At 49.5% G+C, this 20,000-nt stretch overlaps 1 protein-coding gene and 1 long non-coding RNA gene across 7 annotated transcripts in view; one reads left to right on the top strand and one right to left on the bottom strand.

Annotated features, from left to right (window-relative positions):
- Positions 1-13,110, top strand: part of PRR35 (proline rich 35) — a 25,625-nt gene extending 12,515 nt beyond the window's left edge. For 3 of the 4 annotated variants that reach the window (XM_007499205.3, XM_056805747.1, XM_007499206.3), the window contains exons 2-3: positions 6,602-8,182; positions 9,513-13,110. In XM_007499205.3, coding sequence (XP_007499267.1) covers positions 6,657-8,182; positions 9,513-10,278 — 2,292 coding nt within the window. In that variant the 5' untranslated portion in view covers positions 6,602-6,656 and the 3' untranslated portion in view covers positions 10,279-13,110. Of the gene's footprint in view, positions 1-1,783; positions 1,829-6,601; positions 8,183-9,512 lie in introns of those variants that run through there. The other variant, XM_007499208.3, reaches the window with a different exon arrangement.
- LOC130455528 (uncharacterized) overlaps positions 1-20,000 on the bottom strand; it is a 30,866-nt gene that overhangs the window by 1,412 nt on the left and 9,454 nt on the right. For 2 of the 3 annotated variants that reach the window (XR_008913552.1, XR_008913551.1), the window contains exons 2-3: positions 1,505-1,618; positions 1-742 (exon numbers count right to left, since the gene is read on the bottom strand). The exon at positions 1-742 is cut by the window's left edge and continues 1,412 nt beyond it. This is a non-coding gene — a long non-coding RNA (uncharacterized LOC130455528). The remainder of the gene's footprint in view (positions 743-1,504; positions 1,619-20,000) is intronic. The other variant, XR_008913553.1, reaches the window with a different exon arrangement.

Genomic DNA, 20,000 nt, shown 5'->3' with positions numbered 1-20,000 from the left:
TTCTGTTTTCTTTTTTTTTAATCCTCACTTTCCATCTTGGAATCCATACTGTGTATCGGTTCCAAGGCAGACGCGTGGTAAGGGCTAGGCAAGGGGGGTTAAGTGACTTGCCCAGGGTCACACAGCTGGGAAGTGTCTGAGGGAAGTGGATTTGATGTTTTCTAAAGACCCTCTTGGTTGTGTGTCTGTGGGTTACCATTTTTCTTCTAGCTCTCTCCTCCCCAACTCCTTGAAGCTTAAAGACAGTGTTTAACAACCAGCTCTTTGGGGGTGGGAACTTTTTAAGTTTAATCTGCAACATCCACATTGCCGACATTGCTTTCTTAACAAAAGAATGGTCAAGCCCTGATTTGCAGAAAAAGAAACAGTGGGCTCCAGGAGAGCCAGTAAGAACTGGATACAGCTCACCCCCTGAAGGTTTCTCCCAAGACTATAGGCCAAGCTTGATTCCTAGTCAGTGCTGGGGGCTGTCAGTCTCTCCCTGCATCCCAACCCTCTCCCATCAATCTCCCCTTTTCTATTCTCTGTGCCAGTCTCTTTCCACATTCCAGGAATTCAGCATTATTTAGGTTTTGGTTCATCAGTAGCCCCATAGTTAGTTACCTGGAAGTCCTGGAATGATGAACCTCCTCACTGCCCCCTCTCTTTGGAGAGACTCAGTTTTCCTAGCAGGATAATGGGAAGGTCACAGTGGCGCATGCTCTTTCTTCTTCTCCTGCCAATTCCACTCCACTCCCCTACCCTGCAGAATATAGAATAGAATCAGAGTTGTGACCCAGGGTCCTCTTACTCCAGAGTAGGACACCCAAACCAAGGAAGAAGTATGTACATATACATATATTATACCCATACTTAACATATAACTAGAAATTGATTTTTTAGTCATTTTCAGTCCTGTTTGACTGTGATCCCATTTGCAGTTTTCTTGTTAGAGATACTGGAATGATTTGCCATTTCCTTTCCAGCTTATTTTACAGATGAGGAAACTAAGGCAAACAGTGTTAAGTGACTCTTCCTGGATCACACAGTAAGTGCCAGAGGCTAGATCTGAACTCAGGAAGATGAGTTTTCTTGACTCCAGGCCCAACACTATTTACTGTGCCACCTAGCTGCTCCATGTTTATATATACTTTATATATGTGTGTATATGTCTGTTTGTGTGTGTACACGCATGCACACGTGTGTATAAGACCTTCCTAGCTACTCATTCTAGGCCAAAACTTTGTAAATTATGTGCCACTGTAAACCTCCCCCCATTATTCAGATGGGGAAACTGAGGCTCCATATTTAGATAGGCTTGTCCAAAATCACCTAGACTTCCCATCATCTTCCCACCCAGATACCCAGATAGATTGACAGGGTCCCTCATCCTGGGGACAACACAGAGCCCCTCCCCTAACTGATGGGACTGAACACGAGCCACAGAGACGGGAGTAACTTAAATTCCAGATGTGGGATCAAGGACAAGGTTAGACAAGGAATAAACCTGTGCTTAAAGCCTTACCAGGTTTTCCCTCCTCTTTATGCCTCTTCCACAAAGCACAAATGTCCCTCCGGAGAATAAGCGTAAGGTCGGACAGTCAAGGTAGGGCCGGTCAGTACAGGAATCCAAGGCAGCCTGGGTGGTAGGTAGAGGGAAAAAAGGGAGAGAGCAGTCACATATCAGGGGAGAGAACATTCATGCAGCACATTTGCCTGGGGAATAGCATATGTGATTTCAAATCTGTCAGTGCTTTTCTATGTGAGGTGTGTCTTTGTGTTTCTTCACTTCTGTACAGGTGTGTACGTCTATGAGTTTGCCTGCATCTGTGGATATTTATGTGTCTGGGTGAGTATGCGCCTATGTGGAGGCATGTGTCTGACAGTGGACTGGGTATATGTATGAGATTGTTATGTCTGCCTGTGTTCCTTTCATTCTGATCGTGCTCGCTCATTCTGTCCCAAGAGTGGACAGTCCACATTCCCTCTCAGTACCTACTCTCTCTGCAGCTCTGCCTCGTGTACACTCTCTCCTACCCTAGTCCCTCTTTCACACTGTCTCTGTCTCTCTCTTTTCCTCTCTCCACCTCTGTCTCTGCCTCTTGCACACTCTCTCCCACTAGTCCCTCTTTCACACTGTCTCTCTCTTTTTCCTCTCCCCACCTGTCTCTGCCTCTTGTACACTCTCCCACTAGTCCCTCTTTCACACTCTCTCTCTTTTCTTCTCCCCATCTCTATCTCTGCCTCTTGTACACTCTCTCCCACCTAGTCCCTCTTTCACACTGTCTCTCTCTCTTTTCCTCTCCCCACCTCTGTCTCTGCCTCTTGTACACTCTCTCCCACCTTGTCCCTCTTTCACACTGTCTTTTTTCCTCTCCCCACCTCTGTCTCTGCCTCTTGTACATTCTCTCCCACTAGTCCCTCTTTCACACTGTCTCTCTCTTTTTTCCTCTCCCCACCTCTGTCTCTGCCCCTTGTATACTCTCTCCCACCTAGTCCCTCTTTCACACTGTCTCTCTTTTTCCCTCTCCCCACCTCTGTCTCTGCCTCTTGTACACTCTCTCCCACCTAGTCCCTCTTTCACACTGTCTCTCTCTTTTCCTCTCCCCACCTCTGTCTCTGACTCTTGTACACTCTCTCCCACCTAGTCCCTCTTTCACACTGTCTCTCTTTTTTCCTCTCCCCACCTCTGTCTCTGACTCTTGTACACTCTCTCCCACCTAGTCCCTCTTTCACACTGTCTCTGTCTCTCTCTTTTCCTCTCTCCACCTCTGTCTCTGCCTCTTGTACACTCTCTACCACTAGTCCCTCTTTCATACTGTCTCTCTCTTTTTCCCTCTCCCCACCTGTCTCTGCCTCTTGTACACTCTCTCCCACCTAGTCCCTCTTTCACACTGTCTCTCTCTTTTTCCTCTCCCCACCTCTGTCTCTGACTCTTGTACACTCTCTCCCACCTAGTCCCTCTTTCACACTGTCTCTCTCTTTTCCTCTCCCCACCTCTGTCTCTGCCTCTTGTACACTCTCTACCACCTAGTCCCTCTTTCACACTATCTCTCTTTTTTCCTCTCCCCACCTCTGTCTCTGCCTCTTGTACACTCTCTCCCACCTAGTCCCTCTTTCACACTGTCTCTGTCTCTCTCTTTTCCTCTCTCCACCTCTGTCTCTGCCTCTTGTACACTCTCTACCACTAGTCCCTCTTTCACACTGTCTCTCTCTTTTTCCCTCTCCCCACCTCTGTCTCTGCCTCTTGTACACTCTCTCCCACCTAGTCCCTCTTTCACACTGTCTCTCTCTTTTTCCTCTCCCCACCTCTGTCTCTGACTCTTGTACACTCTCTCCCACCTAGTCCCTCTTTCACACTGTCTCTGTCTCTCTCTTTTCCTTCTCTCCACCTCTGTCTCTGCCTCTTGTACACTCTCTACCACTAGTCCCTCTTTCACACTGTCTCTCTCTTTTTCCCTCTCCCCACCTCTGTCTCTGCCTCTTGTACACTCTCTCCCACCTAGTCCCTCTTTCACACTGTCTCTCTCTTTTTCCTCTCCCCACCTCTGTCTCTGCCTCTTGTACACTCTCTCCCACCTAGTCCCTCTTTCACACTGTCTCTGTCTCTCTCTTTTCCTTTCTCCACCTCTGTCTCTGCCTCTTGTACACTCTCTACCACTAGTCCCTCTTTCACACTGTCTCTCTCTTTTTCCCTCTCCCCACCTCTGTCTCTGCCTCTTGTACACTCTCTCCCACCTAGTCCCTCTTTCACACTGTCTCTCTCTTTTTCCTCTCCCCACCTCTGTCTCTGCCTCTTGTACACTCTCTCCCACCTAGTCCCTCTTTCACACTGTCTCTGTCTCTCTCTTTTCCTCTCCCCACCTCTATCTCTGCCTCTTGCACACTCTCTCCCACTAGTCCCTCTTTCACACTGTCTCTCTCTTTTTCCTCTCCCCACCTCTGTCTCTGCCTCTTGTACACTCTCTCCCACCTAGTCCCTCTTTCACACTGTCTCTCTCTTTTTCCTCTCCCCACCTCTGTCTCTGCCTCTTGTACACTCTCTCCCACCTAGTCCCTCTTTCACACTGTCTCTCTTTTTCCTCTCCCCACCTCTGTCTCTGCCTCTTGTACACTCTCTCCCACCTAGTCCCTCTTTCACACTGTCTCTCTCTTTTTCCTCTCCCCACCTCTGTCTCTGCCTCTTGTACACTCTCTCCCACCTAGTCCCTCTTTCACACTGTCTCTCTCTTTTTCCTCTCCCCACCTCTGTCTCTGCCTCTTGTACACTCTCTCCCACCTAGTCCCTCTTTCACACTGTCTCTCTCTTTTTCCTCTCCCCACCCACCTTTGTTTCTGTCTCTGTCTCTCTATTCCATTCTCCAGCTTGACTCTCCTCCATTCCCCATAAGATAGAAAAGGAAGACACTGTGGGGCAAGCCAGTAGAGAAGGGGAAGAGAAAATTACTTGTGTCTGGCCACCCTCACTGTCAGGATTCCTCCAAGGAACTAGAGATGTTTAGCCTGGAGTAGAAAAGACTTAGCAGGGACATGATAGCTGTCTTCAAGTATTTGAAGAGCTGTCATGTGGAGGAGGGATTAGACTTGTGCTACTTGGCCCCAGAGGGCAGAACGAGAAGCAATGGGTGGAAGATATGGGGAGGCAGATTTCAATGCAGTATAATGATGAATTTTCTAGCAATCCAAGCTGTCTGACAATGGGATGAGCTGTTTCATTAGGTAGTGAGCTCCCTGATACTAGAGGTGTTCAATCAAAAATCTGAATACCCCTTTTTCAGGGAGTTTGTAGAGGGGAGTTCAGCCCAAAGGAGAGGTGGAACAAAATCCCTCTGGTTCTGAGCTTCTGTGGTTCCATGATTCCTAGGGCCTATAGAACCCATTCCCATCACCAGGCTGAGTACAGTTCCTCTTTCTATTTTACAGATGGAGAAGCTGAGGTCTTAGCAACTAGAAAATTTCTGGGGTGAGGGTAGAGGAAGCAAGGGAAGGATTGGCACCTAGAGCAAAATTGACCAGACATCAGATACACTAGTACAGGATACAGGAGGCAAAGAATAATTATCCAGGGTTCGTTCACAATTCCACCAGTAATGCATTAGTGTCCCAATTTTGCCACATCCCCTCCGACATTTATCATTTTCTTTTACTGTCATACTGACCAATCTGATAGGTGAGGTGATACCTCAGAGTTATTTTAATTTGCATATTTTTAATCAAAAGGGATTTAGAACATGTTTTCATCTGATTATTGATAGCTTTGATTTCTTCATCTGAAAACTGCCTATTTGTCTCCTTTGATCATTTATCAATCGGGGAATGCCTTGAATTCTTATCAATTTTATATATTTGAGAAATGAGACCTTTGTCAGAGAAATTTGTTAAAAAATTTTCCCCAGTTTGTTGTTTCCCTTCTAATCTTGGTTGCATTGTTTTGTTTTGTTTTTTTTTTTTGGTTCAAAACCTTTTTTAATTTAATATAATCAAAATTGTTCATTTTACATCTAATAATGTTCTCCATCTCTTGTTTGGTCATAAATTCTTCCCTTCTTTATAGATCTGACAGATCCCCTAATTTACTTATACTATCCCTCTTTCTGTTTAAATCATATTCTCATTTTGATCGTATAGGGTGTGAGATACTGATCTCAACTTAATTTTTGCCATACTGTTTAACAATTTTCCCAGAAGTTTTTGTCAAATAATGAGTTCTTTTCCCAAAGCTGGGGTCTTGGGGTTTATCAAACACTAGCCTGCTGAGGTCATTTACCCCTGCTCGATTCCATCGATCCACCCTTCTATTTCTTAGCCAGTGCCAGATTGTTTTGATGACCGCTGCTTTATAGTACAGTTTAAGATCTGGCACTAGATTATCTAGGGTTTGTGGCTTGGGAAAACAGTAGAGTAGGCTGAGGGCAGGGCGTCTCACTGAGCCAGAAACAAGAGAAAAAGAGCAGAGACACAGATAGAGAATGAGGTATTGGGAGGGAGAGAGAGTGAGACAGAGACTAGTGCCACAGAAGCATCCACACCCAGGAAGGTGGAAATAGGAAGAGAAATATTATGGGGCAGCTGGGTAGCCCAGGGAATAGAGCACCAGGCCTGGATTCAGGAGGACCTCAGCTCAGATACTCCTAGCTGGGTACCCTTGGCAGGTCACTTAACCCCATTTGCCTATAGGCCTTGCTTTTCTATCTTGGAGTTGATACTAAGACAGAAAAGAAGGGTTCAAAAAAAGATGTGGAGCAAAATATGAGCAAAGATAGAACCACAAAGTCACACACACACACCCCAGAAGTAGAATGGCAGACTGAGAAGCATACAGGAAAAGAAAGAGAGTCCTAGTCCTGAAAGAGATAGAACAGACATCAACAGAAAGATAATGACCCCTAAAGACAGAAACACAGACCGGGAGAGAGGGCTAGAGGCTCACAAAGACAGAGCCGTGGGATGGGGGAAGTAGAGGCGCTGCGGGGCCTTTCTTGGAGAGAAGGGAAGGAAGGGAAAGAGCGGCCCCTGGGCTTGAGTTCCAAGAACCTGGGCCCAGAGCCTTAGAGAAAAGGTAGCCCCTCGCTGGGCTTGACGGAGGTAGACCCCCAGGGCTTGACTGAGCTCTCTGCCGCAGGTGGCCCATGATCTCCAGGGAGACCTCTTAGTAGAAAGCTTTGCTGCCTGCTGCCATGTCCAAGGAGGTGGGGAGCTGCCGTCTGGGCGCCGCATACAAGCCCAAGGAGCGCAAGCCCAAAAAGCCCCACTACATCCCGAGGCCCTGGGGCAAGCCGTACAACTACAAGTGTTTCCAGTGTCCCTTCACCTGCATGGAGAAGTCGCACCTGTACAACCACATGAAGTACAGCCTCTGCAAGAACTCCTTGTCCCTGCTCATCGACTCCTCGGACTGGGCCTACAAGAAGGGCCACCTCCTGCAGCCTGAACTGCGGCTCTTCCCAGCCTCTGAGGGAGCCCGGGGCCTGCCCAAGGGGGACCCTTCTGAGCCAGCCCCGCCTAAGCGGCCAAAGGCAGGACCTAGGCTAGGGGACAGCTCCCCGGCAGAGCCACCCAGTGAGGACGGGGGAGCTTTCCCGGAGGAGGAGGAAGAGGAGGAAGTAGCAGGTGGACTTTTGAGGGCTATGGACCCCAGTGAAGGTAGGAAGTCTGGGGCCCCAGCTGAGGCTGATATGGGAGCCCTGCTCTTTGGGTTCAAAGACAAAGGCAGGGAGCCAGAGCCCGACTTTATCATCACTGACGTCTTCTCCCTCCGGAATGCCGGGAACAGGGGCCGGGAGCCACCCTCGCCAGAGGCTGATCCCAAGCCAAAGGGAGGAAGGGCACCTAAGAAATCCCTGAGCTCTGGTGGGCTTCTTATGGAACAATGGAGGCTGGTGGCTGGAGGCCAGAAGAGCAGAGCCAGTGTAGATCTGTCCCCAATGAGCACTGAGGGCAGTGGCATTATCCCTTGCTACCCACCTCCAGCTTATAGTGATTATCAGGAAGCCCAGGGCCTCAACCTGTCCCTTTTGGGCATCAATTACCCCCTGAGCCCTGGGCTCTTCTCTTACCTGGGGCCCACCCTGGCCACGGGAGCTGCTGCCACTCATGCCCCCATAACCCAGATGCCCTTTTTGGCATCCGCTGCTCAACTCTTGCCCCCACCAGCTACGGCCACTGCAACGGCCACCCCTTTCCAGGCTCTCCAAGGTCCTGACCGTTCAGCTTTCCTCCCACGATTCTACTACCCACTGCTATTTGAGCATGCCCTTGGAACACCCAGTGGGAAAGCTGCAGAGACCCAAGCTGCCCCAGCAAACCTTGCCCTCCCAACAAAGACACCAGGGGAGATGCCCCCTGCTCTAGGGCTCCTCAAGGTGCCCATGTCCAAAGCAGTTGCATCCTGGCCCCGGAGCTCTCGTCGGGACCCAGTCCAGGAGGTGGAGCTCAAAGCGGGCCCTCCAGGGACTAAGGAGGAAGAGGAAGAGGAAGAGGAAGAAGACGGGTGTAGGGGTTTCCAGAAGGAAGGCACCGGACCAGAGATCTACCGAAGCCTGCTTGGGCCTGGCTCCAGGAAGGCCCACGGGACCCTGGCTAGCCCCTCGGCCACCATGAGCACTCCGAAGAGGAAGTCCTTTTTTGGGAGTGGACTTGACTTCTTGAAGGATCCTTCAGGTGTGGACAGCCTTCCATTGGGGAAGTTTGACTACCAGAGGAGGTACGTGGGTAGCAATATGGTGATTCCCCTTTGATCGCTGGCGTACAGCTGGTTCTGGGGGAGGAAGGCTGGTTGGGTCCTGCATGCGTAGGGCCCCTCCCCTCTCTGACCCCAGGCCCTACATCTTCCCTAGGCCGTGTAGGGGCTGGGGGTGGTCAAGGCCTCTTCTCTGTCAAGGACAGTGTGGAGATGCTGTGGGTGGCCTTTGGGCTCCAAAGAGAAGGGCAGATGCACACACGGTCCAAGAGGACTCGACTTGAAGGCCAAATGACAGACGAGTTCAAGCTCCAGCTCGCTCAGTAGCTGTGAACTCGGATACAACGCTTTCCCTGGGCCTTCCCTGTAAAATGAGATGTTTTCTACGGTCCCATGAGGCCCCACTATCTCTTTCCCTACTTTGAGCCTCTCCCCCCGGAGAGAATGGCTTCGAGGGGTGTCTCTGCCTCTGCAAAATTAAAGGAAGTCCAAAGTATGCTTTGCCTTTCCCAGAGGGTGAAACTGAGGCCAGGCGCGCAGGGGATTCGTCCAAGGCCTTCTTTCTAGTGAGGAATCTCGTTGAAGAATCACGCCCGAGTTTTAGTGCTGCAGGCCCCCAGCCCACTGCCACACGCCGCCTCTCCTGAAGGCCCAAGGCGCGTGATGGGCGGCTATCAGGATCCGTCTGCCCATCCCTCCCCGCCTTTCCAGGGCTCCACCTGACTCTGCTCCCCAGGTACCAGGACCCTGGGAAGTCAGAAGGGCAGAGAGCTTTCCGCTAACCCATTCAGGAGCTCCAATGGACCAGGAGAAATCGCTAGAGATTCAGGAGACAAGAGATTGCCAAGAAGCGGGGGGCTAGACACGTTGACTCCCAAAGGAGCCAGGATGCAGAAGGAAGGTTTGGGGGCCCCAGGGCCAGACTGGTAGAGGGGAGTATAACACCTCTCAGCAGCAAAGAGAAGAAAGATAGACCTGGCTTCTATTCCCAGGTCTTCCACTTAACCCTTGTGTAATCTTTTTTTTTTCACCCTTGCCTTCTGTCTTGGAATCAGTATCATGTATTGGTTCCAAATCAGAAGAGGGGTAAGGGCTAGGCATTGGGGGTTAAGTGACTTGTCCAGGGTCACACAGCCAGGACGTGTCTGAGGTCAGATGTGAACCCAAGACCTCCCGTCTCTAAGGCTGGCTCTCCATCCACGGAGCCACCCAGCTGCCTCCCCTCATTGTGTAATCTTACGTAAATCATTTTCCCTCTCTGAATCTCAGTTTACTCAGATGTACAATGGGGTGGGGTAGATGAACCAGCTATCTAAGCTCAATAGTCTCTGTTCTTTGCTTCTTCCCTCTGCAGTGTGCCGCCTGCTACGCCCCTGCTCTCCTGGCCCAAGGACTCTGATACCGTTAGTTCTGAGGCTGCTTCCCCTGGGCTTCCAGCACTGGATGGACCCCCCGGTAAACAAGCCCAGGGGTACAAGCCAGTGAGCCCAGGCCCCATCGGAGAGGACCTGTCCAAGGCCCTGGGAGACTACGAGAAAGTGGAGAGACGGCTGGGGCAGCTAGCTCCAGCAGGTGGTCCCCCTCAGGGGCCCCTTCGGGAACAGCTGGGAAAGATCCGTCGGGAGCTTTACCACATTCACCAGGCCCTGGAGAAGGCAACCAGGCCTCCGGAGGGGCCCCTTGACCTGTCTGTGAAGCGGGTGCCAGACAAAGGGCCATCGCCTGCTGGGCTGGAGCTGGAGGAAGGTGGCTGGGAGGAGCCTGGGTTGGAGGCCACCAAGACACCCTTGGATCTGCTGCTACTGCAGCTAGGCCAGCCAGAGGGGAGACAAGGCTCCTCAGAGTCCCCTGGTGTGCCCATTACAGTTCTACCCCCTGCACTGGCAACAGAGTCTTTCTATGGCCATACCACTAAATGTGAGGCAGATTCCAGTGTCTTACTGGGTGCTGATGGGAGAGCTCCTGGAGGGACTGGGGCCACCCCAGGGGGCCCCCAGCTTCTGGGTCCTGAGGAAGGGCCTCTAGGTGGTTGGGGTGGGGGACCCCGAAGTGGAATGGGGGTCCTTCCTGGGGACCCAGAAGCGACATGTCTCCATAGCCCTGAGAACACTGAAGTCTGACCTGGTCTCCCCCTTCCTCATCTTCCAAACTACCCTGGACTTATATATCTTGTCCAACTTCCCTGTCTCAGTCCCAGAAAATGGATCTCAAATCAGGGAGATTTCCCAGTGGATACCAAAGCCCTCGATATTTTCCCTCCTGGGGCTATTAATCAGGGAAGGGATGAAAACAGAACCCCTGGGGAGGAGACAACGATGTCCCTCAGGAACCAAAGACTCAGTATTTTGCTGGACTGGGGTGCATCTCCCCCCTTTACCATCTGAGTCCCCAGGAGAAAGGGCTCTGGCAGAAGTCATTCCTTCCTTCCAGAAAGGTCAAGATCCCCTTGGGCATTACCCTCTGGAGAATCCTATTTTAGGTGGACCACCCCGATTATAACCACTTCATTACTCTAATTTTCAGCCCTGTAACTCTTGCTGGAGCCCCCAGCCCCAAATGATGAGAGCCCTGGACACCATCCAAACTATACCCTTGTCCCCAAACCGCCAGACCATCCAGCGCTGGTCTTTCTTCTCTATATTGGTTCCCAAACTCAGCTTTCTTCACATATTGATGTAATACCACCTGTGATCACTAGGTTTCCTCACCTTGTGCACTTTCCCCTTCTCTCTAAGTCCTTAAACCTCTTCTTCCCAACTCTCTTCCAATCTCTCCTGGCCTGCTTGCTCCTACCCTTCTCCATCCCCTCTTTCTACTTGCCCTAATATAAGCCCCCCGGGTGCTCTCTCTGTCTCTGTCTCTCTGTCTGTCTGTCTGTTTCTGTCTCTCTGTCTCTGTCTGTCTGTCTCTGTCTGTCTGTCTGTCTCTCTCTCTCTGTCTCTCTCTGTCTCTGTCTCTGTCTCTCTGTCTCTGTCTCTGTCTGTCTGTCTGTCTCTCTCTCTCTGTCTCTCTCTGTCTCTGTCTCTGTCTCTCTGTCTCTGTCTCTGTCTCTCTGCCTGTTTCTGTCTCTCTGTCTCTGTCTCTGTCTGTCTGTCTCTCTCTCTCTCTGTCTCTCTCTGTCTCTGTCTCTGTCTCTCTGCCTGTTTCTGTCTCTCTGTCTCTGTCTGTCTGTCTGTCTCTCTCTCTGTGTCTCTGTCTGTCTCTGTCTCTGTCTCTCTGTCTCTCCTTCCTGCCCAGGCTCTGGAGAAGTAAATTTCCCTCCCCTTAAGACGGGTGTGTGGGGCCTCATTGTATGGAAAATCTGGTGCTACTGTAGATTTAGGTGAGTTTGGGAAATATCTCCCCATATAAGTGAGCCCAGGGAGAAAGGGCGGAACCTACTAAATACAATCTCAGCTGAAGATTTTCTTTTACTTTCTTTTCTACTCTTCTCTGCATTATTCCACCTTTCTACCCAGCTCCAAAGCAGCTCCATCACCCATTCTCTTTTTTGGCCACTCTCATCTGTCCTGGCCAGGCCTGGAACCCACCCCTAGAGTCAGAATTCGGACTTGGAAGAGACCTTTTCTATCCACTGGGTGAACCCTAAAGATGAAGACTGACTTCTTTCCAAGGAAAGTGCTTGGAAAGTAGATAGAGATCTGGCCTTGGATCCATGGTTCAAATCCGGCCTCTGACATATAATGGCCACCTGACCTTGCACAAGTCATTTAATATCTCAATGCCTTAGGCAGCTTTCTAGAACTATAAATTGCAGAGAAGATGTGGGCCTACACTAGTAAAGGAAATCTCCTTGCCTGCGATTCCTTATGCCCATGAAGTCACAGGTCCGGTCCTTATCCTTATCCTTTCTTAGGGTTAGACTTTAAGGAAAGAAGAAATTTATAGAGAATGTGGGATTGTGAAGTTACAGAGCCCAGAGAGCTTCTGATCTAATCTAACCCCAGAGGCAGGAATTTGTTCCCTTCCAATTGCTCTGGTCCCATTTCTCAAGAACATTCTCTCCTTGGTGACTATACCAACTATTTGCTAACTGTGTGAGCAGGGAACAAGTCAATTCACTTTCTTGACTCGTACCCTTCTTGTCCATAGAATGAAGAGGCTGGATTAGATGTCCCCGAAGGTCCCTTACGATGCAAACCCCCAGGATCTTGCCTTGTCCTCCCCCGACGTCTGGAACCTCACTTCCAGTTTCTTATTAGTCCACCTTCCAAAAGCATTATCCAGAACATCCCTAGCTCACCACCCCCACTGGGAAATGCTTACTGAGTTCTTCATGAAGAAATTTCATATCCAGTTCCATATGATCAGATCTGCACATAAGCCATGACAAATATGAGTGAAGTTCCCACCCACCCACCCCCATCTGGACAAGTAAAGAGGCTGTCCCAGTTTGGCCCACACCAAAGGGCCCTGAGAGAGGACGGCGAGGTTCTGGTGGTAGCCTTTTTTCAGATCTTGCCTCAGTTGGGCTCTGCCTGGGGTTGCCTGAGAAAGTTACAGAAGCCGACCCTCAGCCCAGGTCCTTCCTACACACCCCTGGATCTCAGCCCCTACCTGTCCTGGGGACAGGCTCATGGGCAAGTGAACTTAGGTGGTCATTGGCACTGGCAAAAGGGAGAGGATATTTGCCCTGAGAAACCCCCACCCTCCCTCTAGGACCTTTCACCATATCATAGGCCACCAAGATGGGACTTTTATCCCCCTAACTGGTGTGATGGCTCTCCTCCCTCTGTCTCCCTCAGAAAGGGGACAACTTCTTGGAAATCCTATATTGTGCATGGATGGAAGGACAATCACTTCCTGAGTTCTTAGTGATTATTCATTTCTGGGGAAATGGGAAGAGGGCAGAGGGAGCAATGGGGGTGGCAAGGGTTGGGGGCTGCACAGTCACTTTTATTTATTGTTCACGGTTTTGCAAATGTCAAAATATAAACCACCTTCCTGCCCAAGTGGGCTCTGGGGGCTCTTTATTATTCAGACAGCTTCTCTTTCTCTAGAACATTCCCCAAAGAGGCAATGCCAAAAGCCCACAGATAATCCAAAAGCACAAATAATCCCAAAATAAGTCATCCCCCAAACAGCAGATAATTTTAAAAAAGGATCACCCAAACCAGAAACAAACCGTGGATCATCGCCAAATGGCAGATGATACTAGAACAGGATAATAAAAGCACATGATTAGTTTTTAAAAATAAGAAATACCAACAAATGGAAGCAGCAGATAATCCAAAACATTGAGGGTCCCCAAGCAATGGTTATTTTAAAAGAGCAGATCCTAGAAGAAAAATCAAATACCCACCCCCATCCTTACTCCATCCTTCCCCCTCAGGTTTTGGAATGCATGTTTATATTATATCCAAGGATGCCTAGATGTGGTTCCTGGGCCAGCCTGCCCATTTACCCCCCACTCCTCACCCCCTCCCGGCTCACACTGACTTAGCAGAAATATGTGTAGGGGGTAGGAGAGACTGACCTGGAAGAGAGGGCTGTGGAGGGGGGAAAAGTATTAGATTGGAAGTCAGAGGACCTTGGTTTGAATTCCAGCTCTGCTACTTACCACCTAAGTGACTGTGGGCAAGTCACTTCCCCTCTCTGGGTCTCATTTTTCTCTGTAAAATGTGGGGCTGAATCAGATGCTCTTTAAAGTCCCTTCCTCCTCTACATCCTGCAATTCTATAAGAATTTGCTCAAAATATGATATAATGGCATATATTTATGGAAGGTCTATTTCCTAGGTCCAAATTTTTTTGTGCTTTGTGTTTGTGCCAATCCTCTAGGTGAGTCCCACAGGGAATGGCTTGGGTGAGCAGTGCTAAGGAACCCCATCTCCCAGGAAACAGAGGCTTCCTTCTTCCAGTTGTTTAACTTGTCTTACAGATGGATTGGGTCACTTTCTGTAGGTCCTGTTCTCTGCACACTCCCATAGGCTCCTATAGATAAGCTAGAGGTAGTTATTGTCCTTTAGGAGAAGGAGAGCACAGAACTAGGACTCCAGCCATTTTTCAGCTGTGTCTGACTATTCGTTGACTCCATGTGGGGTTTTCTTGGCAAAAATACAGGAGTGGTTTGCCATTTACTTCTCCATCTCATGTTATAAATGAGGAAACTGAGGCAAGCAAGACTAAGGGACTTGCCCAGGGTCACTCAGTAAGTATCTGAAGCCAGATTTGAACTTGGGGAGATGAGTTTTCTCAACTCCAGACTTGCCACTCCATGCACTGTGCCACTTAGCTGCCCAGAAGTAGGACTGGACCAGGGCATTCTTGAGTCTGACATAAAACTGTGCTCTTTACCTTCTTGCAGGAACTCCCCTCCTCCCTTGTCCTAAATGCCAGCCTGGCGCAAAGGGCACACAGGCTTCGAGCTGTTTGGGGGAGCCAAGGGGAAGGAAAAGAATGAATATAGTCCTGACTCCTTGGCTCTCCCAGCCCCCTGCTTATCCTGATGCATCTGTGCCTGGGGCTCCCCAGCTCTGGCCACAGCACCAGATGGCCATGCATTCCGGCCCCTTTACGGACAGGCAGTCTGATAGACATCGGCAGTCACAGCCGGCTGACCCCCAGCCTGCTTGGTCCCCACCAATCCTCTCACTTTCCCACAGTGGGTGCTGCCAGGCTCAGCCATCAGAAATTCTCTTTGGGGGAGTGGGGAGAGGGCAGGCAGAACACCTTCCAGGTCTGAGGAAGGTCAGAGATGGAAAATGATCCCTGCCACTGAGAGGAAACCACGGTACACCCCTCCTCTGAGGGGCTGGCCTGACACCTCCCTAGCTGACATTCCACTGCACCTTACTTTCTGATACCCAAGTTTTAGCCCTGAGCCTTCTAAATCCTCCTCCCTGCCCTTGTTCTCTGGGATTCCCCTTCCCCACTTAAGTTCTCCCTTAGATGGGGTGCCAGGCTTGGTACGCCATCGCAGAAAAACGATTTGTGGTTTCACAAATCTCACGGGAGAGAAGAAATTCCATCTTGAAATCAATGTGATAGTCCTGATGTCCCACCCCTTCTCTGGCTCCCTCAGCCTCACCTCTGAGCCTCCATTGCCCCAGTGAGTTCCTTCCTTCAGAGCTCCCATTCCCTCACTGAACCCCTATAACTTTTTCAGCCCCCCACCTTTCCCCTGAGCACCTGTTGCTCACAAACCCTCGTGTCCCTAACTTATCTCCTCACTGACTTTCCGGTCCCCTCACCTGCAGTAGCAACCTGCGTTTGGGGAAGTGTCCACACTAGCTAGGACTACGTTCTCACCTCCCTCTCGGAGCCCCCATCGCTGACAATGAGGCCCTATTCCCTACACTGAGCTCCCAATTCCTCATGGGCCCCCCTTTCCTCTTTAACTGGCCCCCATCTCCTCCCTGAGCCGACCCTTCGCTAGACCTTGCCCTTTCGGGGAACCTTCATTCTTTCTGGGCCTCCATACCTCCCACTGAGATTCCCATTCCTTTTTTCATCCCTTCCTCCTCTTCCTGTCCTCTTCCCTGTACCCTCGCCTGTCCCATCACTCATCTCTTTCCCTCTCCCTGAGCCCACCTTTCCCGGAAAGGACGAGACTCTCCTGAGCGGGCGGGAGGTGGCGGCAATGGACTCCCCATCTTAAATAATGCCGATTCTTCTAAGTCATTCATGGGTCAGCTCACACTGTTTCTAGGAGTGACGCGTGTATGATGGCGCCACAGGATGGGAGCTGGACGGGACTGAAAGGTCCTTAGATCCAGCCTCTGCCAGGGTCCCAAGACATGAAGTCGCTTGTTCCAGGTGGCAGAGCCAGCACCCAGGGCTTCCTTCTCTGCGCCCAGTGTTCTTCCTCCTGCGGGTCCATTCAACAAACACTAATTGCCTGGTGTGTTCAGAGCCTGGGGCTGGGGACCAGAGAGACACGGCTTAGATAGGCTACTATCTCTACCCCCTAGAGCTTGTCACCTAGTTAAAAAACGGGATGCCAACCCACAGCTGGAACGGGCTGCACACGTGAGCTGAAGACAAGGTGCTGCCCGAAGCGGGGAAGGACGGGGACAGGGCATGGGAATCCATATTCCTGTTAGAAGAGAAGGGAGAGGATGACACAAATCTCCTGCTGGTTTGCAGGGGGACCTGTAGGTAGCTTTCAGCTCCTGATTTTCCTCCCAAGGGAAACATTGGCCTCTCAGGGAATTACAAGGGGACGAGGGGTGAAAGTCGATGTCTAAAACTGCCCCCCAGGGCCAGAGGTCTCCAGGTGGGCTGGCCTCACCAATGGTCCTCTAACAACCAAGCAGCCTCGTCGCCATGCCCACCACCAGCCATTTGGCTGTGACTGGTCTCATCAGGTCTTGGCCCCCTGCTCCTACCGCCCCATTAAACATCTGTGCTGGGAGGCCAGCCGGGCCCTGGAGGGATGGCTTCTGGGGAGATAGCATCAGCATCAAGGGCTCAGGGGGTCCCCTGCCTCAGCCCCCCCTCTCTGCAGGCTGGGCCGCCAGGCACTTCAGGGCCACTGGAGCATCCCTCGCCTGTGGCGCTGTATTATGGGATGGCGCATATTATGGGATTGACTCCACCCCTGGAAAAAACACAACCCCAGATTGTGAGCAGCCATGGTAGCTTAGTCTTGTCCCAACAATGGAGGAAGAGCCTGAAATCGAGCAGGGGGAAATTCTCTGACATCAGGGACTGCATTACCATCCCAGTGTCTCATGAAGCCCCCTCCAGGTGGTTGAGGGTCCAGGACGCACAGAATTTAGAATTTGAGTGATTATCTAATCCAACCTTCTAATGTTATAAATGTGGAAACTGAAGCCTAGAGAAGTAAAGAGATGTCCGCAGATCACAAAAGTATTTAATGGAATTGGGATCTGAACCTTAGTCCATTGACTCCTCCAAATCCAAAGTACTTGCAACTCCATCCAACTATCTTTAACTAAAAGGCTTGAACCATTACCAATTCCTTCCTTCCTCCTCTGAGACAGGTGTTAAACATTGTCAACATAGAAACCTGGGGTTTCTACCCTCAAACAAAATAAACTGGGGATTTCTAGACTTCCATGTTGACAACATTCAAGGAGCAAACCAGTCACTGACACGGAATCCTCCCGCCCACCATCTTGGATCCTTCTTCTCAGACCTTTGGCTTCACAATGATCAACTGTGTTAAGGGGTATCCGTAGAGAGTTTTATTTGTTGGACTCAATTCCAACAGGCTTCCCGACCTCAGTTCACTAGAGATGTGGTTTCAAAGTCTGCAGCGTCAGGCAAGCCGATGTTTTTGAAGACTCCAGTGGACACCATGACACGATGGAAAGTCAGGAGATTTGGGTTCTAGTCCCCGCCATGCCACTGGCTTCCCATGACGAGTCACTTTGCTTGTCTTAGGCTTGTTTACCCTTCCATAAACACTTTCCTGGCTCTCTCACATTGATATTTTGGTGAGGACAAATCAAGAAGTGTTTATGGAACACCTACTAAGAACTGGCTCAGCTGTGGGGATGGAAAAGCCGGGAGACTGAGATTTCTCAGGCATGGTTCCTTCCTTCCTTCAATGGGAGACAGAGAACCTCTAGGTAGGAAACAGCATAAGGCTTAAATGGAGTGGTTCAAACTGTAAATTCTACAAGGATTCAAAGGAAGGGAATGGTAATGAAGCAGAAAGGAACCTAGGCTCCAGATGAGGAAAAATGAGACAAATCAAGTGTTCAACTTGAGGTAGGAAGTTCAAATCTAGCCAAAAATACCTCCTAGCTGTATGACTTTGGGCAAGTCACTTATCTCTGCCTATCTCTGTTTCCTTATCTGTAGAATGGGGATAAAAATAGCACCTACTCCTCAGGCTGGTCATGAGAATCAAATGAGATAATATCTTTAAAGTGTTTGCAAACCTTAAAGTGCTATGTAAATGCTAGATATCAATATTTAGGTCTAGGTAGTAAGGAGAAGGGGGAGTCCTCTGTTCTTTTAGCATCTCTGGGAGCAGAGGGAACGTGAAGAACAGGCCAGGCTTTATAACCTATGAGAGGTGGTTTAGCTTGTTTCGGAAATGGCGAGAAAATTGTCCTTTACTCTTGGTATTTTTTTTTTGATACCAAGTAGGGGCTGCCTTATGGGGTAAAAAGAACCCTGGATGTGTCATCAGAGGACCCGCGTTTGAATCCTAGTCGGCTATTTACCGGAGTAACCTTGGCCAAATTGCTCCCTCCTTTTGGCACTTCATTCCAGCCTCTTTAAATGGGAAGAGTGGAATAGGAGATCTCTAAGCTTGGAAGCCATGACCCTACAACCTCTCCGGGTCGGTCCTTTCTGGGGTCAGACTTGATATGATCTATGTGGTTCCTTCCAATTCAAACTCCTCTGATCCGATACGTTTCCTTTCCTCCTCTGCCTTCTGCAGGAGAGGGGCAAAGCTTAGCAAGTGAGGAGTTTATAAGAACCCGATTTCAAAGGCTTGTTCTTTCTGAGCTAGAGGGAATCTGAGACTGGTGGATTGGGTATCCGGGAATGCCCTTTGAACTCAAGAAGCTTTGCTGAAATGAAGAGTAGAACCAAAAGCCGTAATATCGATCTATATTCCTTCTGAATCCGAGATGGTCACTCCCCTGGAGGGGGGTTACAATAAGGCAGCCGATCGGCCGGGCCAGCTGGGTCCAGAGCAAGGGCACACTCCTATTGGGCCAGGCCGGGGAGGGATGCGGGAGACCTCAGGGGATTACTGGAGGCTGAGGATTTGGCCTGGGACCTATAGTTATGGAGGAGAGATGATGCCTTCTCTGCTGGGCTGGGGAGAAGCTTTTATCTACATTAATGATTACCTTTGCTCTTGGCTTGCCTAATATTTTTGAATTATTCACCCTTTTCTTTTGTGGATAAGACTTAGAAAAAGATGAGATGAGCTTTAATGGTGTGCTGCCAGACAAGGAAAAGGGAGAGAGGAAGTGAGTATTGGAGGAAGAATACCCAGGGATGATGGCAGCTATAGAAAAAAAAATGCAGGTAAATGGAAGCCAAACCAGCTCTAGGATCAAGAAGGTGGGGGGATGGTTATGCAAGCAGAGTTACAAAAGTGTTTCTACCCTTTGGCCCAGAGATCTCTATTGGGACCGTACTCCAAGAAGGTTGACATTATGTACAAAAATATTCAGAGCAGTATTTTTTGTGATTAACAAAAAAATGTGAAAACAAAATAGGTGCCCAGCTGTGGGGGAATCATCAAATACACCATGGTATGTGAAGGTAATATTACTATACTGTAATTTTAGCTAAGCATTTGATATTTTATTTTTTCATTGTATTCTTGTAGATAAAATGGAAAAATATGAACTAGCGAGGGATTGGCCAACTATTGAACAAGAGCCGATCCAGTCTGCCAGTGAGCTAAGGATAGTTTTTACATTTTTAAATACAATAAAGCTTTACTTAAAAGAGCAAAAACTATTTTTACCACATAGGCTGTATTAAAAAAAAAAAAACAGGCATTGGGCCTAATGGACCATTGACCATAGCTATCTGACCCCCTAGTAAACAATAACAAAATTAAATGTCTTAGAGTTCCTTGAATTCCAAACATAAAGTGCAGACATTAACTGATTGGATGCCAGCTTGGAAGAAGGTCTCCATGGTACTGTGCTTGATCCTGTGCCTTTTAACATTGTTATCAATGGAGGCAGCTAGTTGTTCAGTGGATAGAGTGCCAGGCCTGGCGTCCGGAGGTCCTAGGTTCAAATCTGACCTTGGATACTTCCTAGTTGTATGACCCTGGGCACATTACTTAACCCCCATTGCCTAGCCCTTACTGTTCTTCTGTCTTGGGATGGAACAAGAAGCAGAAGCAGAGTAGATGCAGAAAAAATGAAAGCTGGAAAAGATTTGAAAGG

This window comes from Monodelphis domestica, chromosome 7, assembly GCF_027887165.1.
Source record: "Monodelphis domestica isolate mMonDom1 chromosome 7, mMonDom1.pri, whole genome shotgun sequence".
In the NCBI taxonomy this organism is placed as follows: domain Eukaryota; kingdom Metazoa; phylum Chordata; class Mammalia; order Didelphimorphia; family Didelphidae; genus Monodelphis; species Monodelphis domestica.
Note: the sequence above shows the minus strand (reverse complement) of the source record. Positions and strands in the feature narration are given on the sequence as shown.